Genomic DNA, 25761 nt, shown 5'->3' with positions numbered 1-25761 from the left:
GAGGAGGAGGAGGAGAAGGAGGAGAAAATAGCTGGTTAGTATTTTTCCAAACAAACAACTTCTAGCACACACTCTATCAAAACATCGTCATGACTGCCTCCGTCTGCATGGCAGAGCCTGCCGACTGTTCCCCAGAGCAGATACACACTTGGCCTCACGCTACCAAGAATTATGTAATGAACTCGTGGGTGCCCTTTGGCTCTGCACCGCTGCACTGAAAACCGTCCCTCCAATGGTAGAGATGGGTGATCTGCATGAGTGACCACTGCTCGGAACCCTGCCAGATGCTTTGAAGCCCACACAATAAATGCTGGTATTTTTTTTTTTTGGTCTTGATATGTCATCCCAGGTCCACGTTTCTGAGCAGTGAAAAATCAATCTGAGAATCTTTCCTGAGGAGGAAATGCCTTTTCCTGCCGTTCTTATGAAGACAGTGGCAGGCTAACAGGGCAGAACTTTGACTTGTCATCACATAGATACTTAACCTTGTCACTGAAAAACAAATGCTTTTCATTGATGAATATGTACGCTACAAACTGCTTGATGCCACTCGCACTGATACTTTCTTTTGTCTCTGAGTAATCACTTAACCCAGTTCTTTCCAATAGATATATGCAAAGTCACAGATGGAATTTAAGATTTTCTAGTAGCCACATTAAAAAGGAAAAAGAAAAGAAACAAGTGCAATTAACTTTAATAATATATTTTATTTAGCCCAATATGTGCAAATTTATCATTTCAATATGCAATTGATAGTAAAGTTGCTAATGTGATATTTTACAACCTGTTTTGTGTCCTGAGTTTTCGGAATCTGCTTTGTATTTTATCCTTACCATACATCTTAATTTAAACTAGCCACGTTTCAAATGCTCAGTAGCCACATGCGGCCAGTAATTATCTTTATTGAACAGCATAGACTTAACCCTTCTTAAGTCGCATTGTCATTCATAAATAAGAGGAAGTTTTCTTATTTTGTTTGTTTTCTAATCAGTAATAGCATAGATCATCTGGGTAGAAAACCTCACTCTCTTAGTAATTAAAAATGATCTGACTGATGAGAACAGAATGTAGATAGTATTTGAACACAAAATTTAGAGGTTACAAAATGACTATATTTTGCCTTCTGGCAATTTAAAACAGAGTATCATTCCTTTTTAAGGTTTACCCACCTGAAAAATAAAAGGGGTCTATTTAAAATGGAACACTTTACGTGATTGCTAACAATTAGGATCTAGGTCCTAACTTAATGAAACAGTAATTGAAGATCCAATTAAAGATCAGCGCTGAATTTGTAGCTTAGAAGCAAAGGAAAGTGCTGGGCACTTTCAGGGTACAGCCCACCACTGGGGAAATGTACCAGAAATTTTGGATTGGAGATGTGGCCCAAAGGTTATGAGCACTGACTCCAGCACTGCTTGGGAAAGCTGAGTCCTGTCTCTAACAAGTCCTGGCTATGTGTCCTTCAGCAAGTTAGTTAACTTCTCTGAGCCTCAGTCTCATTAACTAAAATCAGAGATAACAAATGTTGATTCTCGAGTGAGTTCTTGAGAGAAGTCAATGCTGAATAGTGTCTGGCACAAGGAAATGATCAAAAAGTATTAGCTTTTAAATGATGACTATCAATCATCAAAACCTGATCGAAAATTATGCTTTTCTGATGTGCAGCCTGGAGGCGGGAATGACCTCAGCAGTGTGAAAGTAGGTAAGCTCCTCCTGTCCAATGTCCGCCTGCCTTAGAGCGGCCAACTCAGGGTTTCACACGTACTTGGAAAGCCGTGAGGTCTGGCAGAACTGGAAGACAGGCAGATTGGATTAATCTTCATGCAAAATTTCTAACAACAAACTATAGCAACTAAATGGTTTACTATATTCTGCCACACACACATAAAAGATTAAAATCTGTCAGGTGAATAGAGGAGATATTTCATTTCAAAAGAAAAATCAACTTTTATGATAGAAGACAACAAAAATAATTTAGTATCTTTTATGACTAATTTTGTTACCAAGAGAAAAGGAAAAAAAATGTTCTTTACCTGGGTGTCCCACTACATTTAGTGACATGTAGTTTAAAGCATTATTTATCATGTGTATGTCCTTAAAGTTTAGAAGGTACCGATATCATACAACAGTTGAAACAAAAAGAAGACACACAAAATTTAGGTTAATGATTATTAATAGGATATGCTTCATTTGCTTTTCTTTCTTAATTTTTTAATTTTGAAAGTACATCCTAGGAAAAGGAAAATAGGAAAGCGAGATTTCTAGCAAGAGCATGACCTTCCTTTACAATGTACGACTCTCCGCGTGGTGTAATCGCACATCTATTTGATGATCAAAAATTATAAAATAATATAACTCAATATTATATGGTCTCAGAAACAGATCATATTTTGAGCAATGGAAGTTCTGAAGCAGACTAATTTATTAGCATTAGGACATCCAAAGAACCCAGATTATTCTTCAACTTCTGATTTAAATCCTTCCATAGTAAAGATTTTGCTTTTTTCTTTCAGTGTAAGCCTTCTACTGAAAGGGAAAACAAAGGGTCTTTATTTTTCTCACAGCAGACCACACTTTATATTTTAATAATTTGAAGAAATCGAGGCTATCTTGTTGGTTATAAGTTACTAAATACTAAACAGAGAAGAGGTGGCGCTAGATGAATTTTAGACTATTATTTTGATGTGGTCACAGAATTTTCTCATAAAAATTTAATTTTCAAGCGCTTTTATTTTTTCTGTTGAAATACTGAATAGTAAGATGATGGTCCTGCTGGATTTTCTTCAACAGAGTTTTAGAGACAATTGAGGTTTTCTTAATGAAATGAGAAAGGAGTGATACACAAGGCATTTTCAAAGAACTAAGTACAAAAACCAACAGGAAAAAATATCACCATTTTATCCTACCAATTTTAGAGTCTTTTTGTTCTGGAAAATCTCAAACATATACAAAAGTAGAGAGAATAGTAAAATGAACTTGAGCAATACAAATTGCTCAACGTTATTAGCAGCATTATTAACATTTTGCCAATTTTCTTTCACTTTCATTCACCTCCCCATTTTTTAAAAAAAAAAACTTAGTTTTTTAAGAGCAGTTTTCGATTCACAGCAAAATTGTGGGGAGGATACAGAAATTTCTCACATATTCCGTGTCCCCAACACAAGCACAGCTTCCCCCATTATCAACATGCCCCCCCCACCAGAGTGGTGCATTTATTAAGATTAATGAATCTTCACTAATACATCAAAATCTCCCAGTCTAGAGTTTGCATTAGAGTTTCCCCCATTCTTCTTTTTGCTAGAATATTTTAAAGAAAATTTCATGTTATTACATCTGTAAATACTTGGTATATTACATATATACATTTATATTGTAGATTTATATTTTATATAATATAAACAGGGATTGGTGAAACAACTCAGAGATTAGCTCTAGCAAAAGCTACTTCTACCCCTAAGACTAGAGGGACAACAGGAGGACAAGGTGTGTTACTGGGGCCCATAAGCCACAAACGCCCAGTGGATCACGGGCCATCATGGGGTTGTAAGCGGGTTGAGTGATATGTTCAAGTCCTGAACACCTGTGAATGTGACCTTTTTTGGAAATAGAAACTTTACAGATGTAATCAAGTTAAAATGAAGTCATACAAGATTAAGGGGGGCCCTAAAGCCAATGACTGGGGTCTTTATAAGAAAAGGAGAGATACATTTGGATACAGGGACATGGAAGGGACACACAGAGAGAAAGTGATATGAAGAGGGTGTGGAGGAACGTGAAGGATTGTGACAAGCTCCCGAAGTCAGGAGAGAGGCATCAAACAAATTTTCCCTCAGAGGCTTCAGATCAGAGAAGGGCAAAGTCAGAGGAAGTAACTGAGGACAAACAGGCCAATGATCAGCATAAGTGTCATGCCATTGTCGCCCCTAACACAATTACCAGTAATTCCTTAATACGATCTAATACCTAGAAATAAACTTTTATGCAGTAAGCCTTGAGATTATTACCCAGCCCAGTTTAGCTTATCCTAAAATTGTTTATTAGCATGTAAGTATTACTACTTGATCTTGGCCAAGTGCTATCTGAACACATCCATACATGCATACATTCGTTTAGAATACTGAGCGAGCACCTATTATGTGCCAGGGATCACAACCAGGTCTTAGGGGTACATTGACAAATAAAGTCTCTGCCACCTACCTTATTTCTTCTTCCCTTCAATATGTGATTATTGAGGTCTACCACCTGCTTGGCACTGGGCTGGGGCTGTGGCCACAGTGGGGGGCCAAAAGCAGGCATGGTCTCTGCCCTCCACATGAAAGACAAAATTAACCATGTGATTTTTCATTTGTGTGAGGTGACTGGGTGGAGAGTTATGTGATACCACGGCAGGGAATGACAGTTAAATCAGCTGGGCGGATTCTGGAAGGCTGAGCTTTGTTCTGAAGGAAGAGTAGGGAGGGGAGGAACATTTCTGGGAGAAGGACTAAAAAAAGCCCACGCGACACCAAGGACCAGTGTCGTTTGAGTGTCAAGAATGAGGAAGAGCCGTCCTCTTTGGGTTCCAACCTACTGTGTGGCCACGTGGCTAAGTGCACCAAGGAGGTTGGAATGGTGGATAAATAAAGGACCTATTATGGCGCCTCCCTTGGGAACATGGGGAAGAAAATTGAAATCAGCCAGCACACTAAGTATATTTGCTCCTTCTGCAGCAAAACCAAGATGAAGAGAGGAGCTGTGTGGACCTGGCACTGTGGTTCCTGCATGAAAACAATAGCCAGTGGTGCCTGGACCTGCTATACCACTTCTGCTGTCACAGTAAAGTCTGTCGTCAGAAGACTGAAGGAATTGAAAGACTAGTAGAAGCTCCACAATTTGAAACATTGCTAGCCTATAATAAATGGGTTAATTTATGTAACCCCCCTCCCAAAAAAAATAAGGGGAGAGGCATGTGGTACCAGGTGAGGCTGCAGGGACAGCAAGGAGTCAAACCATCTTTTAAGGATTTGGTCCCTGTCCTAAGAAGAATGGGAAGCCACCAGAGTATTTATCCATATAACATGATTATATTTGTGTTTTCAAAAAAATCCCACTGGCTTTTGTGTGGTGAAGAATGGGAACAGGGAGTCCAGGGGTGAGCAACTGCTGCAGCTCGGTGAGTAGCGATGCTGGTGGCAGAGAAAGAATAAAGCAGAATGAGTCTCAGCCTATTCAGAAGGAAACACAGACAAGAGATGGTGAGGTGGAGGGTAAACAAGGAGAGGAAGGGGTGACTCCAGGGTGCCTGCTTGATGGAACTGGACAGATAGTTATACCACTCGTAGAGATAGGGAAAACCTGGAATGAGGCTTGGTTTGAGTTCAGTTTGAGACAAACTGGAGTTTGGGGTGCCCATGAGACAGCTAAGTGGAGATGTCAGGTGGGCAGTTGGATATGAGCGTCTGGACTTCGGAAGAGAAGTCTGGGGGGGAGATGCTCACATGCAAGCCATAGTGGTATAGGTGATAACTGATCAGGTATTGAAGAACCCATCCAGGAAGTGAGACTCAAAGAGGGACAAAGACTGAGCCCTGAAGATCTTTGGTATTTGGCAGTCAGAGAGGAGGATGAGCCTGAGGTGGGTTCTGAGAAGGAACAGCCAGAGAAACCAAGGGAAGAGATGGGAAGGGTGGCGCCACAAAAGCCAAGGTGAGAGTGGCTAACTCCATTAAATCCTGCTGAGAGCTCGAGAAGATGAGGGTAAAGAAATGATGTTTAAAGTTTCTTGTCTTTATCGTGAATCAAATTAATAAATATTGAACCTTAGGATTCATGATCTGGCATAACATAAACATCTTCCTCTCTAAACAAGACTCTGATTGTTTTAATAATGACTACACACCCATAACAGAGGATATTCTTCTTAAACAAGGAGTCACCGTAGCCAAGAGAGAAATTAAGTAATAGATAGACATAATAGATAGACATATTTATTAAGTAATAGATAGACATTTTTGGAAAAAATTAAGTAATAGATAGACATAATAGATAGACATATTTGGAAAAAATAAAAAATACTTCCTGACTAGAGGTTCCGTGTGGAAATGAATTATGGCAGATATACCAAAGAAAATGAATTGTAAATGTTCACACAATGAGATTTAAAAAATATATTAAACAACTCTCCAGAAAGTAAGAGATTTTATTAAAGAAGACTAAGAGATTATTAGAGAAGACCGAACAATATAATGCTAACAACAACGACAAAATAGTTCGTGAAGCATATATTTGATATGTAGGGAAAATGTGGGAATTAGTTGTAAAAAGTTCTTCTGATTATAAAAGAGCATGAAACGAAGGGCTCAAAGTCAAAGTTATTTTTAGTAGAATATTAAAGACTGTGTTCTGGAATGGAGATGTGTTAAGTGGTTGCTACAAATTTTGGTAAGTCCGCTTCTAAAAATTTTTCTCTTTTCATATCCAGTAAAGAATAAAAATAATTCGGAGTTGGGAGCATAAGGGAATTATACGGAAAAATGAATGAGTTAAGCATTAGTCCACAGCTAAATGTCCATTGGTGGAGCGAGGAGTTATGTTAAAAAATATTGTAAAGTATCTAAACACCATCAAGTTTAATAAGCAGCAGTAATCTTAGGGTCATTTGGTAATAGAAAATAAAATGGAAATCTTATTTTTATATATAGTAGTGGCCATAACAGAAGGCTGGACTCTGAGGTGCTATGCTGAAGAAAACCGGATTCAGTTGGTGAGACTTAAACATTTCATACCTGATCATTACATTGCAAGCAATGACTTTGATGGAATCAGTAAAAGTAGAATTGAGAACTAAAATGTACACATAATTCTCCTGGCATGGTTTTCATTTGTCTCTTCAGTCTATCAATTCATCCCATAGACTGAGAGGAGGGAGCAGGTGCCTTTTATGTCAGGCGCTGTTCTAGGCCTTGGGTATGCAACAGTGAACAGAACAGACAAAAATCCCCATCTTTAAGGAGATTGTATTTTAGTGGATGAGACTGTCAATAAAATAAATAAGAAATACAATATATTAAATTGTGGTATTACAAACTACCCCCAAACTTCACAAGATAAAATAATGATTTATTATTTCTCATGGTTCTTCGCTTTGATTGGGCAGCTTTCTGCTGGCCTGACTCATGGGGCTGCACTCAGCTGGCGGGTCGGCTGGCGGCTGAGCTCAGCTGGGAGAGCTGGGGCGCCACTAGAAGTTTCCAGCAGAGGGTTGCTATGATGGGATGGTCATTTTAACAGGGTCGTAGACTGAAGGAGGCAAAACAGAAAAATCAGTTTGGAGCTCATGGCCATAACTCCAGTGAGAGGTCTGTGGAAAGGGTAAGAGGGTTTGTAACTGAACTGAACGTGAGGTGTGGCAGAAAGGAAAAAGACAAGGTTCACGCTAAGGTTTGTGGCCTGAGTAACCAGAAGGATAAATCTTGCATAATCTTGGTTGGAAATCCTCTGGAAGGGCAGGTTGTGGGGACCATCAAGAATTCAGTCTTGGACCTGTTCAACCTGAACTGCCGATGAGACATCCAAATGGATGTCTGCTGGGCCATGGGTCCGGAGGCCAGTGGAGAGGCCTAGGCTGGAGATGTTCATTGGACGTCACCCCGTACATAAAGGACAGTGAGGTAGAAAGAAAGCTGGCAGAGGATGGTGTCCTAGCAGCCACGGAAAAAAAGGGCGTCAGGAAGAGAGTGATCGGCTGTGTCAAACGCTGCTGGCAGGTCTAGCCGGTGTGCACCAAGAATTGATGCTTGTTGATAGTTTTATTTATTGGTTTCTTTGTGAAGCTGAAAAGGAACATTAAATGGGGTAAAAAATGCTGATTTTATTTATGATTGTGGGTATTTGTAAATAGGATGGTATACTATGCATAAAGTTAAAAAAAAACCTAGCAGTATTGTCAGGTGAGTGGGCACACTGGCCTTTATTCTTCAAAATGATAAAGAAATTCTGTTTGAGAGCTTTATGTTCCTTTCAATTTAGAATTTTCTCACGGTCTAGTATTTAGTTGCCAGCTCGACTTTGAAAAATTGCTGTTGGTTATCATGATCAAGGATACTTGAAATCACTACTGTGTTGTGCTGCATTCTGGGGTCAGGGCAAGTGGAGATAAAGTTAATGTATTCTTGGTTAATGGTGCTTAGATATGGTATTTTAATAAAATATTGAAACAGTTTTTCTTTTTTAGCAATTTGGAGGTCACCAGGGAGTTCGACAAGCAGTTTCAATGGAGTGGTGGAACCCCATTAGAGTCAGTTCCATAGAAAATGAAAGGAGATACATTGGAGACAGCCAGTATAAGCTACTCTCTTTAGGAGTTTCGCCCAAAGGTATGACCGCTGGAGTGAGCGGCCAAGGTACAGGAGGAGAGGAGGTCAAGGGATTGAGAGGTCAGAGTATTAGAAGCATCATCCATGCGAATGTTGAGTAGTGATGGAGAATCTGACAGAGCAAGAAGCTAGAATCTTCAGACTGTGAGGCCACAAGAAGACCGGAATGGGTGGGGTGTCTGACGACATGTGAGCTGAATCTGGGCGTTTCTAGGGAGGGAAGCAGCAGTGAAGAGAAATGAAGAAAGACACTTTGCACATTGCCAGGTTCAGTGTTCTGAAGGTTGCATAAAAAGCAGTTTTCTCAGGGGAGAATCAGGTGTAAATGAGAATAAGAAAGTGAAGGGAACTTACAAAGGATGAGAACAGAGGATGTTTTGTTGGTGTCAATATCAAGAGGGCACGGAGGAGGAGTTTCAGGAGGAGGAGTGGGAGATGGAGAAATAAAAGGGGATGTAAAGAACTACTTGGCATTAGATTTAAGAGAAAGCAAGGTGACCGGGAAAGCTTGTGTTTCCTGTGTTGTCTGACCTAACTAGGGATGAAAGGCAGGATGAGGTTGATGGTCTCAAGCAGGTGGTGGTGGCTAGACAGGGAGTGCTGGGGCAGAGAGAGGTGCTGGCCTGGAGCAGGCACGCAGGACACAGGTGCTCCCACAGTGGCTCCCACCACTGAGTTGTGGGAGGTCTTATGCGAAACACTTGGGCCTCCTCCCACCGGGTCTATGTGGGTGGAGCTGGCGGAGGGTTGGTCTGAGCTAAGTTAGGAGGACATGGGACATTTTTGTGGTTAGATGGTGGGTTTGAGGGCTTCAGCTGCACAAGACTTCAAGAGTAACTCCTTGGGGATGTGAAGTACAGCATAGGGAATATAGTCAATAATATTGTAATTACGTATAGTGCCAGGTGGGTACCAGACTAATTGGAGGGATCACTTTGTAAATTATATAAATGTCTAACCACTATGCTGTACACCTGAACTGATATAATATCGAATGTCAACTCTAATTGAAAAATTTAAAAATAAATAAATAAAATTTCCCAGTCCTCCCTTCCCCCGACTCCCAAAGTAACTCATTTTATTTTACATCCACCTACAGCCCTAACAGCAGGGCTGAGTGGAAGCTGGGAGGACTCCAGCACTCCTAAGTTTTATTAGGGTGTCTGTATGTATAAGACCTCAGTTCTGGGCCATCTGTCTGACAGGAACCCAGCACTATAGCCTCAGGGTCGTCAAGGGCTTTTTAAAGCATAAGATACAGGAAAGACCCAAGTCTGTATCTTTTATCCTTAAGATTTAAGCTTGTTGTTAGAAAAGTTCTGAGTTACTGTTGTCAGAGTTCAGTGAGGACTTTCAGGCTCCACTGAAATTTTCACCTCATAATCGGAGGGCAGCTCCAAGTTTTATAGATTTAAAACCCTGAAAAGTGTTCTAGAAGTGAGTTGGATTGAATAAAGCTTTTCCTTTAAAATAATCACACCTTCCATTACTTATTTCTTCTGCATTTTGATAAACTTCTTGAAAATGTAGCACTTCTAATGAACTCCAAGGAGCTTTCTCAGATTACCTCCACAGGGAACCAGAACAAGATGAGAAACACAATTATTTTGATTTGAGTGCTTTCTTGAAGAGTTGAACAATAAGACAAATGGAAACAACCATTAATAAACCATGAATGCGTTTTCTTGTATTTTTTACTTAGTAGCAAATGTAAAAGCCTGTTGGTGATAGTCTTAAATAATGACAACTATATCTCTTTTGGAAAAACTTCACATTTATTTTACATAGAATAAACTGTACAGATCTTTAGTGTACAGTTGGATGGGTTTTGACAAGTGCATAAACTCATGTAACTATCATCCAGATCAATATATAGAACATTTTCACTCCTGCTGTGCCCTTTTCCAGTCAATACTCCCATTGACAGGCAACCATTCTTCTCATTTCTATAGACTAGTTTTGGCTCTTCTTGAACTTCATGTAAACAAAATCATATCGTTAAGTACTGTTTTGTTCCTAGATTCTTTTGCTCAGCATAATGTTTCGAGATTCATCCATGTTTTAGCATGTATCGATAGTTTGTTCCTTTTTTTTTTTTACTGCTAAGTAGCATTCTATGAATATACCATTATTCTGTTGATGGACATTTGGGTTGTTTCCAGTTTGGGGCTATTATAAATATGAAAAAAGCAGCTTTGAATATTCATCTGTTTTTTTGTGTTTTGTTTTTAATGAACATGTGTTTTCATTCCTCTTGGGCAAATACCGAGGAATGGAATTGCTGAGTCATAGAGTAGAGGTATATTTAACTTTTTACAATACTGCCTCACTATTTTCCAGAGTGGTAGCTTCATTTTCATTCACAACAGCAGTATCTGAGGGTTCCAGGCCTTCCACATCTTCACCAAGACTTGATGTTATCAGTCTTTTTAATTCGAGCTATTCTAAGGGTGCGTAGAGATATTCCATTGTGATTTTAACTTGCATTTTCGATGAGGAAAATCAGGCACCTTTTGATGTGCTAAATGCCTATTTGCATGTCTTCTTTCGTGAAGTAGCTTTTCCATTCTGTTGCCCAATGTTCAGCTCTTTATTAAAGCTTTTATTGAGAATATGGCCTTATCAGGTGGGATTCTATTGACTGATCATGTTTTTTAATATAGAATCTGAATGTTGTGCAGACATTGAGGCAGCTATGGTAGAAATAAGAGAGCTAGGTAAGAGCATTAGATTTAGATTTTTCCAAACGGTTTAAGTTTCTCAGGACAATTATAGAAGCCACCATTTTATTACTAAAAGGTTCCATCTGCTATTTCAGTTCAGTTTCAAAATAGAGAACAATCACTCTATAATCTGTATCAAATTAGAGTTGGGGAAATTTATATAAAAGTGGTGGTATAGCCTGTAACATGATATTTTTATAGCGTTATACTTTTGAGACATAATTTTATTTAACGACTACCCAAATTTGTGTCATAATGAACATGTGCTAAAGGCTCATTAAAACTTTTTGCATTATAAGTCATCTTTTAAAAAATATAAACACAAAGATGTCATTGCAGAAATATAAACGATCTCTAAGATCATTTCCAATTCTAAGAGTTTATGAAAAGGAATTCTCCAAGTATTAACAATTGTTCATTGTTATTTGGTATAACTGAGGCTCCCACGATTCCTAAATTCTGATAAACAAATGATCTACACAAGCACTGTCCAACAGAACTTTCTTCTATGATGGAAATGTTTTATTAAGTGATTCCAATATGGAAGCCAATATCCACATGTGACTACTGAACATTGAAATGTGGCTAGGATGACTAAGGGATTGAAATTTAAATTTTATTTTAACTAATTAAATTAAAATTTAAATAGCTATCTAGTGCTAGCGACTACACTATTGGATAGCACAGACCTATACCCTTCAAAAAAGAAATGATCTAAAATGTTATTTTTTTTTTTCCCTTAAGAGGGTCTTTTTATCAGTGTCAGGCCTCCTCCCCTTGTCCTATGTAGAAAGCTGTGACCAGGCAAATGGAGCGTATGTGATGTGGAAATGGAACTGGGGGCAAGGTAGGTAGGCCAGGAAGCGGAAGCGATGCGAACAACTGATTTCAAGGGGACCTCCCTCCTCTCCCCAGAAATGCTATGGAGCACATACATGCCACATATTGTTAAATAAAATAGAAATGGTCCTCGTAGTCATATACTGTATTATGCTGCAAGTAAATGTGCTTTGTCCCTTCAGGGCACTGGGTATTTCTTAGAAGATTTACGACATTATATTTTACAGTTCTGTTGTTAATCTAACATTCCCTAACAGACCCTGCAGTCTCTGAAGACAGAAAACTTGTTAGTATTCAATTCTTTCTACTATTATGGCAAAGCCTCATATATACTAGGCAAGCAATAAAAAATAAATTTTTATTATTATAAATGTTTAAATATGTAATTTCTATAAAAGTAGAAAAAGCAGAGCAGGAGTTAGCACAGCAGAGGTTAATTTACAGTGGAGGTCTAAAACGCACCCCTAAAGAGTTAGATGACGATCATATTATACCAGCCATGCAAAGCTTATTCTATGCTATGTATTTTTTGGATGTATAAAGTCACACCCCGTGTGGTCTGGCAAGAATTCTGATTCTACTACGTTAAAACTTTAGTATAAATAATTTAGCTGAATTTTTTAAATATAACCTGCAATAAATTTACATAGTTACTAGATAGCTGCTTAGAGACTAGGATAAAACACTTCATCTGTGCTGAAATAGTTCCAAAGGTTTTTAACAGATTTTTACCTGGGCTGCTTTTTTTAAGTCACCTCCATTCCTTGTTTACATACACACTTCTTTGGGAACCACTCTGGGTTCTCTCATTATAGCTGATGAGAATGTGTTTTTCAGATGTGAAAAGTAGTGTTGTGGTTAGGAAAAAAAAAAAAAAAAAACAATAAAGGAGGGGTAAAAATCAGTCTCCTAAAATCCCATGTTGACAGTCTTCACCAGTTGTGGATGCATGCAAACATAATTCTTACAAGAAGCATAACTGCAAACAATATACCTCTCTTAAAGCCTGTTCTTTAATTAAGGCAGAGATTAGATGTGGCAGTCATAATCTATAATAATAGATAACATTTATTGAATGTTTACTATGACTATGTTTCAGGCAATATTCTAGGCAGTTAACATGTATTAATTCATATAATCTTCATAGCAAATCTATGAAGTCAATAATATTGTTAATCCCGTTTTCGTTGAGGAAATAGGCACAGAGAAGTTAAGTTTGTACAAGATCACGCAGGGATTAAATGATGGAGTCAAGATTCCAAGCCAGGCTGAGTGACCCCCAAATCAGGCTTAACTACTATGCTATGCCACAACTACACACACGCAGGGAAAGCTTGCTTGCAGCCAACCTAAGAAAAGCATGTTCTGTTCTAATCACTGACTCAAGTTTAACACGTGTACAGCCAAGAGAAAGCAGCAGATTGATTGTAAAGCTTACTTCTGCTTCGAAAGGCAATGAAGATGAAAATGAGGGCTGTAAAAAAAGGTTGGTTTTCTAAACTTTATGTATATCACCAAAACAAAGTGGTCAAAAAAAAAATGTACCCCTATGTTAGTTATATCTGCAAGATCCAATGAAATATTTCTATTAAGAAAATCTAAAATTAAAATGTGAGCTCAGCATTTACAAAATTTTTGCCTTAAAATCTGGAAATCGTGTTGATGGAATAATTAGAAAAAAATGTAACAGGCAAGTCATTAACGCCTCATTACCATCCTTCACAGCAGCTCACAGTGTTACAAGTAATCTAATATGTTTACAATTAACTTTTCCTTACAAAATTCTTATTGAGGAGGTCTTTTACCCCATAGCTAAAAACATACTATTTTTAAAATGCCACTTCTATTAAAGGAGTTTTCAAAAACACACGAAATAACAGCAGTAGCACTTACCATGTACTAGAAACTGTTCTGAGTTTTACATGCGTATTCTATTTAGTCTTAATAATCCATTTAGTCTTTAATCCTCAGAACAATCTAGTGAGGTAGGTATTATTATTATTATTTATAATGTACATGAGGAAACTCAAGTCTGGAGAGGTGAAGTAACTTGCTCAAGGTCACACAAATGGTGGCGCTAAGATTCAAATCCAGGTATCCTGGCTCTAGAGTATCAGCTCTCAGACCCTAAGTTGTCACAATGAAGAGAAGATACTTTTCCTGTAACACATATATATTATTGAACAAACCCTAGTCATGGCCGAAATGGAATGAGTAAAGATGGCAAGAGGAACTTCCATGCAAACATTTCTCATGGATTTTGTTAAATTATTCAAATGTTCAAGATAAAATAACTTAAAATTTAGTTATTTGTACTTTAATTCCAGTTTTGCTTATACCCAAATCAGTAATATTTTTCCTTTATTTTTCTAAACGAGGGCTAAATATGAAAATTTTCTAATTTTCTTTTCAGAGCTTTACCCAAAGTTATCCGTTGGCAGTAACTTAAAAAAGCAACAAAGCATTTTTAAAATAGTTGCCTTCCTTATCAGATGTCTGCTAAACCTCTAAAAGAAACTTAAAATTTTTTTGATCCTAATGGCTCCTACATTACCTTCAGTTAAATAAAACAATTCTGAGCTTATTCTAGGCTTAGGCCTAGAAGACTGCCAAATGACTATTCACCAACCACATGCATCCTAGGTATTAAATACTAACTTTAGAGTTGTTCACCTCCAGAGAAGGGTGCACAGATCAGCAAGATTTGGCTCTCTGAACTCTTCTTTTTAGGATAACAGCTGTTCAAAAATCTGAGCTCGTTAAGCCCTTTAAAGGGCCCATTTTGTGTCGTTTCAGGATTATTTCTGGGACACTCTGGCAGCAAAATATACATGTAATTGCCTTTCCAAGCACTTAGATCAGTCATTGCTCCCAAAGAACCAATACTACGGGGATATTTTGGAAATGTGGGCTTTGTTTGGATGGCACAGATTAATGGCACCACTGGCATTTGGTGGCGGGGGTGGGGGGACCAGGGAAATTCAATGTCTTGCAACGTATAGGACAATCTCACACGATGAAACATAGTTTGGCATCCTGTGACTCTTGAAAGTCCATTTATGTAGGAGAAAAATCATTTATGATTATCTGAACCTAGAACCTAACTTTTTACATGTAAACACAAAGTGCTTTTTTGCATAGCTTTAAAATTCATTTAAGTTTCCAAATATGCAACTACCATGTAAATCAAGATTGTACATTGTTTTGTGCAGAACTCTACTATGCATTTAGGGGGGAAAAACCTTATCAATGAAAATGCTCTTCATGTTACAACAGTCTACATGTAGTAATCACATACATGACCACACATACATAAGACAATACTTTGTTTTTACCATATATTCCAGGAGTATATATGGAGTTTTTTGTTTTTACATTTATACAGTTTACATTGCTTGACCCATAAATAACACTCGTTTAAGATTAATAGGGCCATAGTTTTAAAGAGTATTTATATACTTCATTGTCTTCTGAAGACAATACTTCATTGTCTTCTGATGTTATGCTCGAGCATTTACATACTGAAATACAAGTTATAAAGTACTTTTTCTTATTTCTGTTCTACATTACAATTATTATATACACTTTAATTATGTGTGGAGACATTTATTTTCACTTCAGGATAGTAAAGGGGACATTTTGTACAAAAAGGAAGGAATGGGTTTGATAGTGTCAGACTTAGATGTCAGCTGTAATACAAAGATGCAACCTGCACAGGTAGAAAATAGCTAAAGATGACAAATGTCTGTTTTCAGTACACGAGTAACCTTCAATACAGTTTAATCAAGTAGAAAAACCTGTTTAGTTCTTCACTTTTACACTGGAACTCCTAATTAAATGACACAGTATATTCTTTCTGATGAAACAATTTGTACTAAACTTTCAGATGACTATGCAGATGAGCTGATACCATCCCAGAAAGGCTAGAATCAGTGCTGCTTTGTTCCAGTCCCTCCTCTTCTTCTACCCTCAGATGCTGATGTGTAATAGAAACAGAGCTTTGTTAGGTGGTAGGTCTGCAGTTTTGCTGTGTGGAGAATCGATTTATTACCACCATCCTCCACATTTCATTTACATACTGTTACTCTAAAATAACTTAACATTCTTAACATTTCTCTCTTCACTTCAAAGCCAAATATTTGGTTCATTTTTTGTAGATACAACCTTTTATAAAGGTCAAAGAGCTGCTAAAATAGTTCACTGCACATGACAAACATATTCAAATAGTCAAACATATTTGTATATTGTAATTAATTTTTTCAAGATATTTGTGAAAAAAATATAATAAAGCAAAAATTTGCAGAGTAATCTAATAGTAGCCAATGGAAACATAGAATTCTAATTTTTTATTATATTTTCAACATTCTTTTTTATGTATCAACTTTCCTTAGATTTAAAGATTCAGATTGGCAAATTCAAACTACAGAAATGAATGAGCAAGATTTAAAGATTTTACTTTTTTAAATTCTTAGCAGTAGACTCTACTATGGAAAAAATCAAAATGAACTTGTGGTCCATAAATTGTTGTAAGATAACCTCCACTAAATGTGAATGAGCTGGATAAGATTTAAGTCTTTTCTCACACTTATGTTTCCAGGTAATAAACTTTAAATTTTCTTATTACCAAATGAAAGAGTATGTAAATTTTTCAAATTAAACAAAAGCATTCACTTAACAAATCAGTTTATTAAGTTTAAGGTTGTGCATAAAGCCACAATAATGACAATTCAAATGAAGTAAACAGAATAAACCATTTATTAAAACGCTGTATAATAAAATACTTTTTGATCTAATGCTATAGTGGTAAACATTTCCCCCTCATTAACATTCCACCTAAAATAGTTAAATTACAACATAATCGGACCAGAACTTGAAAATACTTCTGTCCTTCAACACTCAATAACTAAACATGTGGTGAGTGCACATCTAGGTTTTTTCTTCATGAGTAAAAGATAGAGGACAGTAACCTAAAAAAGAAATAAAATACCATGTGCCTAAAGGTTAACTTTTATTTACCCTGCTCACTGGTTCCAACTTACAATTCTCATATATCCAATAAATATTTCATGAATCATCCCATTCCCCACAGAAAATAAATATTAGAATCAAAATAAGGATAAGAGTTGGGTTTTAAACTGCACTTTATTTGTTACTATAACATTGTCTCTCTTTTTTTTTGAACTGATCAACCATAAGCATGTAAGAAGTTCTCTTCTGAATGGAGCTGCTTCCACAGCTCCTTGGATATCAATAAGTAAATTAGGAAGGTCAATTTGTAATTCTCTCCTCCTTTATAGCACTTCCAAGCAGTGTGTGTGACACATACCACAGAGGTAGGAAAGACCATCTTTAATAAATTATCTTCTTAATTGTAGAGAATTTCTTAACATAAAACTGAAAAATCGCTAAACCATGCCTTTGATGGGTTCCCAAAGACCAAAGATCCATTTCCTCTTTGAAGAATCAGGTCCCTGGAGTGTCCTGGCCTTCGTAGGGCACTTGATAACGAGATCCACAACTGCGCTGAGAGAGCCTTCTGCTGCTCTCATTTGCCGATTCTCTGGACCACCCAGTCTTGCTGGCAGAGAGGGCAGCGATTGTTCTGTTTCACCCATAGGGACATACAGCAGTTGTGGAAGGAATGATTACATTCTCCCCAGACCACTAAAAGAAAAAAAAGTTATTTGATATTACGTATTTCAATTTAAATTACTGAGCTCAAATATATAGCTTATTTTATATTATGAATAATAAATACAGTTCATAATCTCAAAGATAGTCAATTGGTCAAAAAATTTTTTCTATCTATAAAGAAAGAGAAACTTACATGTATAAATTACACTTAAGAAGTGAGATAAAGAAATGTGCTTGGGGGACTTTCCATCAATGTTTTAGAATTTGTGGATGTGGTGCTCCCCATCCCGCCATTCCTACACAGCTCCACAGGCTATCCTCCTGAAGTTAAGAGATAAAAACCTTGAGCCTTCCTTAGATCTCAGATCTTCTCAGTCACACACTGACCTTGGAGACCTCTGGGGCTTTATTTTACTGAAAAATGTCCTCCATATTTTTATGTACCAAGATATGAGTTTTAAATATTTTCAGTTCATAGTAGGCTATTAAAAATAGATGACATGCTTCTAAACATTATCAGCTATACATCTACTGAGCTGTTTCCTAGAGGTGGTGATGAGTTGCGTTAAGTCATCCATAAGCAGTGTAATTCCTCATGTGACAAAAAGAATGAAATTTTCAAAGTGGCTGGCTAGAAAGAGAGGTCTCTCTATGATCAAAGAAAGCCAGTCTACACCTCACAATTCCCAAATTAATATTTTTTAAACAAATATCATGAAAGAAAAACTTTAAACCGAGGGAAATCACGCACAATGCAGAATGTAATCTCAAAGGTGGGCTTCATCTGTCCCTTGCTTGACCTTGCTTGACCAACTGAGCTATATGACAACCAAGTAATGAAAACATAAGAAAAAAAGAAAAAAGAAAAAACTTCTTATGAAAAGTGGCTGCAGGGAGTAGGAAGCAAGGGGGAATAATTCTAGTGTTTCAGGAGGAAGAACACAGGATTTGATCAAAACTGCATAAATCATTATTAAGAACCTATATGTAAACCACACAAGCATAAAGTACAAAGTTAACCTTTCATTGTAGGAAAACATTTAAACACTTTCATATAGCAATCTAGAAGTGATGACTTCAAGAACTAGGATATAAAAACCTTTGAACTGCTTAAAACATTTAGTTTTAAGAGAACTTTGGTAGGCCCAGACTATTAGGAAAATTTAGTCGATTTTTATATACAAACTATATCCCCCAAAGATGAAGACTTAGAATTTTTTCTACCTTAGTCGAAAAGTTAAATAGTATACCAAAGAGTACTGAAAATTAAAATGCTTTATTAGAATGAAACCCTAACAAAACTGACCTATAACAATCAAAATTCAAATGATGTTTTGGCAAATTCCTTATTGTATAATTTCCTTTATGGAAGAGAATTGTTTATCAAAATGTCTACTATGCTCATGTCTGGAATACATAACCAATTCTTCTTAATTACAGAACTTGAGGATTAATTCCATTAAGGCCTTTTGAGAACCAACACATTTTATATTAATAATAGATCACTGCTTTACAGTTTATTTTTGTGTATTGATAAAGTCAATCTTAATAGCAAATTCAAACATCCCCACTGAGAGAAAACCTTCAGTTGAAAAAGCAAGAGATCGAAATTACAACATACCAACACAATCCTCTTGTTTGTTTTCAGCTTGACATCTAAGACAGGCATCTAAAAGTAAACAAATAGCAATTCTCATTCTGATGCTCAGAATGCAATTTTTAAACCCAGACACTTCAAAGTCAAATAAAAGCCCAAAGGGTTAGAGATGGAGATAAGAGACCCATATTATTACTTTCTCATCTGAACATAACTGTTTAAAGATGAATAAAGTACAAGGCACTCTACTTAAATTTACTCATGACCAGGAGCAATTTCACAAGGGTTACCGACCCTCTAATTTTACAAGCTTTAATAAAAACAAGTCCTGACAGTAGATGCAACCACTAGAGAAAAACAAGCCGTACCCTTCTATATTAGAAGTTTTTATAAGCTCACTTGGCACGCTCACATAGATCAACCTTAGGAGTAGTTTATTTTCAAGACACCCTTTTAAATAAGACACACACATAAGTAGGTATTTGCTTATACATACAAAGAAACTCTAGGATACCTGAGAAACTAATAATAAAGTCTACCTGGGAGGGGACAAAATGGAAAGAAGTTTTCATTGCATATTTTCTTTAACTTTTGAATTATGTGACTGTATAATCTATATAAAAATCAAATTAGTTTAAAAAACAGCTTCTAAATACTAGGTTCTCTCTTTTTTTTCTTTAAAGAAAATGCCCCCTTTACAAATAAGTCTGAGCCCAAAGCATTTACCCAACAATGGCAAAGTATTTTAATAAATTACTTGGGAGCAAATATTAGGAATAGGAATCTAAAGGGTATAATTAGAATTTTTCAAAATTCAGTCTCGAGGAGATAATATTGAATATTTCAAGGACTAAGAAAATAGATTTATTCACTAGCTGGAAGAGGAGTCAAAATTGGGTAGAAGGAAGTTCAAACCAAGAGCCAAAAAGTTTTTAACATAAACTGGAGAAAAATAATTCTGTAAAAATAGACACATGAAGCTGAAGCCTGCTTCTCTTCTTAAAAGGGATTATGCGCAGGCATTTGTTTGGTTCTCTCTGCATGCTTTTACCCTGAAAAAACACACCACCCAGGCCTCTTCAGTGTGGATTATAAACAACCACTGCCTCCTAAGACTTTCTTTAATTCCATAATTACTGAGTATCTATTCTGTGCAAAAATCATGCACTGGAGACACCAAAATGACCAAGTCTGGGTCCCTGATTTCTTCGGCAAATGGGGAGGCAGACAGGCAAAAAGCTAAATATCACGAGGATCATGATATAACAGTGAAGCCATGGCTCTGGTTCTATGCAATCACAGAATTAGTTTGTGATCCCAACTGCCTCTTTTACAAATCAGGAAAAGAAGGCTCCAATAGGTTCTGTCAAATGTCCAAGTTAACATATAGCCAAGAAGGATTACTCTGGCTCTTTATAACTTGGCAGTACGAGCGAGCACATACATTCCCCTCTTCCTATGCAGCACTTGCTAACTGTGCCATCTGCTCCTTTCAGAATGAAGGGAGGGGAGTGGAAACCAAGGAAGAGTGTTAACCACATCAGAATGAGTAGACAAGGTCAAGAAGTCATAATATATCATTAAGGCATATGAGATGAATTCAAATATTAAGGAAATGGGATTAAAAGGGCTCTCTTTATAGAATCTAGGAATCTCTGACTTATGCTTATAGCTTTGATTTAGGTGATCAAAAACTGACCTAAATCAATTAAAGATTCCCAAAGTTTCAGATAAAAGAAAAAAGCTTTTTATGTTCCTAATATTAAAAACAGCACATTTCTAAGGAGTACAATAACAGTAATAATACTTTTAGAGTGATGCTAGGGTGAGGACTGGGAAGTCTGAAAAACAAACTTCTTTGCTGTCACCTGACCACTAAGTGGATCTGAACATCTCATAAACAAAATACAAATACTTTTAACTCAAAGTATAGCCGTTGCAAATGTGCGACATCAATCCACAGTAGAACACTTGCTATAATTAGAAAGTCAATGTGAACGGGTGCCATTTAGAGCCCATACTTTGACTTACTTTAAATATCCCAGTAAAGTTTATTTGTTGCAAGAGTTCAACTACTACCTTAAATTCTGCATTTCTACTTACTAGTTAAAAAATTTTCTTTGAAGAGAAAAAGAAAATACGCTTTCAGGAACAAGGAAATTTAGGGGACAAAATCTTTAGCAAAGCCTGGCTTACAAAATAAAGGAGAGCAATTCTCTTTATTTCCTCCAGTTCCCACCTATTTTCAGAGCAAGACACAAAGTTTTTAAACTACAGAAACCTCAGTTTTCTTCACCTACCCTCAAGATACAATATTTAAGGTGCTCTCACAACTTTTAAATGCCCTACTTAAAAATAACAACTTGCATTTAAACAGCACCTTTTTCAAGGTGAGAGCTTGAAACAACATAAAACAAAACGGGATGAAACTGTTCTGAAAGGTTTCACTTGATATATTTTATTACAAATATCATAGAAAGAAGAAGACTTATTTGCAAAAGCAGGTTCTCCACAAAAGTCTGACTTAGAGTAGGCAGTATCTTCTCCAGGAAATGGCATCCTATGACAGGGAGGGTCCAGAAAAGGGATTAAGTTTTATGTTTCTGTAAAGGGGTTTGTTTACATTATTCAATTCCCATGAAAGTTAAATATTTTTGAACCACAATGTATCTCCTTCAAGTCAAGCGAGTGCCGTCTGACCCGTCTTGCATCATTTAGATTTAAATGATTCAAGCAGCACAGCAGTAGCTAATCCAGAAATGCAAAGGCTGGGAATACTTTTCTTCCTTGCACCTCCCAAGAGAACTGACGGTGTCGTTTTTCTGGAAGATGACCAGAGCATCACTTTGGTGCGTGACCAGGACCATTAAAGTGCTCTGCTGAATCAGGACCTTTACCCTGACCCCTCTGCGGTTTGCTTTTAGAGATGGCGCTAGAGCTGGCCACACTAACCGAAGTGGCCAGTTCCCAACGAACCACTCAGCTGTATTTTCTTGGTTACACCCATCTTTACCTGAACTTATCTTATCTAATTATTCTGCTTGCTGCCCTTTTCTCTCCCTAGACTCCAGCCCCAGGCGCTGTACGTCTGTTGAGCGACCTCACGGCCCCAGGTGGCGGCCACAGCCCCGGCGTGGCCCCTTGTACCCCGGCTCTGGGGCAGGGCGTTCCCCGCCCCTTCTCCTTCGGGCAGGAGTCTCTCCGAGCCTTCGCCCGATCCCCGGTCCGGAGCCAGTCCCGCGGAGGCCGTGGCGCGACCCGGGCCTCGCGTGCAGCGCTTACCCATCACCTGGACCCTGCAGATGGCGCACGTATCGCACTCTACGTCCCAGCTCCACATAGCCACCGCGTTCCATTTCTTGAGAGAGAACATTTTGTCGCCTCCCGACTTGGAGCCTGCACTCCCGGAGTGAGAGGACAGGGTGCAGGGCTCCTCGCCGTCTTCCACGTCGGCCATGGCGGCGGCGCGGAGCCGGCGGCGGAGACGTTGGGTCGGGGAAGGCGGGCGGCTATGGCGGCTCTGTGGGGTCCCCCAACGAGCCACAGCGCCGCCCGCAGGCCACTTGCTACTGCGACGCCTACGGCAGAGGCCGCTCGCGGTTGGCTGGCGCGGGACAGTGACGTCACCGTACGCCAGCGCCCGGCCGCAGTCCCCGCCCACTCCCGGTGATGGGGCGATTTAGAAGGCTAAGGGCCTGGGGACGGCAGCGTAATGAAGTCCGGCCGCCGAGCTGTTGAGTGTTACTGTCGTGAGAGCTATTGCACACGACGCAGGAGCCACGCGTTCTGCTTTATGCCTTCATGAAACTTACCGCTCTCAGAAATTATCTCGTTAAAATATCCATTTGTCGACGCTCCCAAATGTAAATTCCATCAGAGCAGGGACCATGCCTTCATCATCACCTTGTCCCCCGTATCTAAAAAATATCTGGCTACAGGAGGACCAGTTATTTGTTGAGAGAATGAATGTCCTTCATGATCTTCTAGAAATCTGGTTCGATGGTTCTCAAACGTTTGGTCACGGGACCCCTTTACAGTTACAAATTATTAAGACTTTAAAGAGCTTTTGTTTGTGGAGGATATATACTTGCTTTTAAAGAAATTAAAACAAGAAAATTTTTGAAATAACTAATAAACCCTACAAGTTATTATTAGAGCGATGACATCACATAATGTAGCTTCTGGAAACACCACTCAGAGAGAATGAAAAGAGAGAAATAGCTCTGAATATTGTTATGCAACTAGTTTTGACCTCGGAACGGATCCCAGGAACCCCCGGGACTACTATCTGAGAACCTCTGATCTAATTAAAGCTTTTATATGTAGGAGGAATGAGGTCCTCCTACATATAAAAGTAACTTAAAGAGCGCACTGCCACTGCGTAATGGTGACAGTTTTGAAGCCAGGGTCTCTTGCTTGCCCAGAGTCATATAATTATGTTTTCCCAAGCAAAACAGATAACGTCTCCATTTAAAAGATGAGAAAGCTAAGGCACAGAGAGCCTGAGGAGATGCCTGATTTGCACCACCACCTAGTGGTGGACACCTGCGGTGTCAGGTTTGGGATTCAAAGCCACCCAGCTCTTACTGGGCCTTCCATCATTCCCTCATCTCCAGGTGTCAAGCTTTGTGCCTGAGTAGGGGCTAACCAAGCTCGAGGAATTTGACAGAGGAGACAAGGACCATAAATACCTAAAAATATAAATATAGAGATAGGGTCACATTTGACTAGGCGCTAATACATGCTGTTTTTTGAGTGGCCTGTTAAGTGCTGTGAGGGACAGAGATGTTCTGAGGACTGATGCAGTGAGAGAAAGCCTCATAGAAGAGGTGAAGTTTGAAATGGAGGGAGATGGGAGGCCCTGGAGGTCAGGAAATGAGTGAAGAAAGCAACCCTCTACAAGCTGTCAGCTGGAGCAGAGCAGTGGTAGTGGCGGCAGTCATGAGTTTGACCACATTAATTTTATGAGCCAGACAAAAATACCTATAAACAAACCCAGATGAACCATACACAATGCGTGTTCTGTTCATATTAAGTGACCACACGTTCGACTAGAGATGGCTATAAATGCAAGACAGCTGATAAAAAAAAAAAAAAAGGCTGGAACCAGATGAGGATAAAATGCACCCAGTTGGTAGAAATTAAACAGTTTGAAAGAGAAACGGAGAGAAACTCAGATGAAAGGATGAAAGATAGAAGCTGGTTAAAGACAGGGAATGATACATGCTCATGCCAAGTCTGAACCTCAGCACCCAGCCCCTGGATTATTGTGTCCTGACTTCCTTCCTGTCTCTCCTCTTCAGTCTAACTGGCATTCAGTCTCATGTGCTGTTTAATTTTCCTATATCCCCTTTTCCACCTGGCACTCTCCTGCTCCATGGCTCTGAATTATCATCAGAACAAAATCTAAATGTCCCAGTTGGTCATTTAAATGCTGCCACAATGTGGCCCCAATGTACTTTGTTAGTGTTATCTCCAAGCACTCCTCCCTGAGACTCTTGTCAAATTGGTCTGCTCAGTCATGTAAACAATACTCTGGACTTTTTTTCTCCCCTCACATTTTAACATCTCCAAAATGGGACGGAATTTCCCCTACCTGCTCTGGCTGGATTGCCCTCTGCACTTAGGAAAAACTTACTCATCTTTGTGTACTCACTGACCTCTCATTGGCACCATTTATTCATGTCTTCCCAGGAAATTATAACAAAATTGTGTTTCTTCTACTATTTTGGCTGGGTCACATAGCAACCCAAAAAAGATGTTTATCCAACAATTTTAAGTTTCAATTGATGACTCATAAATGATAAAAATATTAAAATAGTTAAATGAATATGTGATGAAAAAAAGCAAGTACTCTTAATAGACTCTCCAGAAATACCTATATATTTATAAACAGACACACACTACATCAACTCATTTTTTAAATTTTTAATTCTGGTAAAATACACATAACAAAGTTTTACCATCCTAACCATTTTAAAATATATGGTTTAGTAGTATTAAGTACATTCACATTGTTAGGCAACAAATCTACGCACTTTTTCATCTTCCAAAACTGAAACTCTATACCCATTAAACAACTTCCCATTTACCCCTTCTCCACTTGGCAACCACCATTCTACTTTCCGTTTCTAAGTTTGACTATTTTAGGTAGCTGTGCAAGTGGAATCATATAGTATTTGTCCTTTTGCAACTGGCTTATTTCACTTAGCATAATGTCCTCAAGGTTTACCCATGTTGTAGCATGTGTCTTAATTTCCTTCCTTTTTTAAGGCTGAATAATATTCCATTGTAGGAGTATGCCACATTTTGCTTATCCATTCATCTGCTGAAGGACATTTGGGTTGCTTCCACTGTTTGATTATTGTAAATAATGCTGCTATGAACAGGAGTGTACGTATGTCTCTTCATGATTCTGCTTTCAAGTCTTTTGGATTTATACCCAGAATTGGAATATTACATCAATTTGTTTTCAATATGAAATTTTCACATATACTAGTCTCTAGCCAGCTTTTTTGGTTTAATAGTATTATTAGGACACTTTTCTAGATAAGCACTTACATATACGCGTTATTCTTTTTAATGGGTGCATAGTATTTCACCACACACATTT

General features: G+C 38.1%; 1 protein-coding gene and 1 pseudogene across 2 annotated transcripts; one reads left to right on the top strand and one right to left on the bottom strand.

Annotated features, from left to right (window-relative positions):
* The window catches only part of LOC120581924 (60S ribosomal protein L37a-like), a 6743-nt pseudogene extending 1827 nt beyond the window's left edge, over positions 1-4916 (top strand).
* Positions 4917-16583: 11667 nt separating this feature from the next.
* On the bottom strand, positions 16584-22710 carry RNF7 (ring finger protein 7). Of its 2 annotated transcripts, none has more exons than XM_039837341.1 (3): positions 22438-22710; positions 19173-19220; positions 16584-17581 (listed from the first exon to the last, which is right to left on the bottom strand). In XM_039837341.1, the coding sequence occupies exons 1-3, from the start codon at positions 22603-22605 to the stop codon at positions 17525-17527; spliced, it is 273 nt and encodes a 90-aa protein (XP_039693275.1). In that variant the 5' UTR covers positions 22606-22710; the 3' UTR covers positions 16584-17524. The 2 variants fall into 2 exon arrangements, with proteins under 2 accessions (XP_039693275.1, XP_039693274.1); XM_039837340.1 differs by having other exon boundaries at positions 22431-22702.
* Between the last annotated feature and the right edge of the window lie 3051 nt (positions 22711-25761).

The sequence above is a fragment of the Pteropus medius genome, unplaced genomic scaffold (assembly GCF_902729225.1).
Source record: "Pteropus medius unplaced genomic scaffold, Ma_sr-lr_union100, whole genome shotgun sequence".
Lineage (NCBI taxonomy): Eukaryota > Metazoa > Chordata > Mammalia > Chiroptera > Pteropodidae > Pteropus > Pteropus medius.
This window is presented reverse-complemented; position numbering and strand designations above follow the sequence as displayed.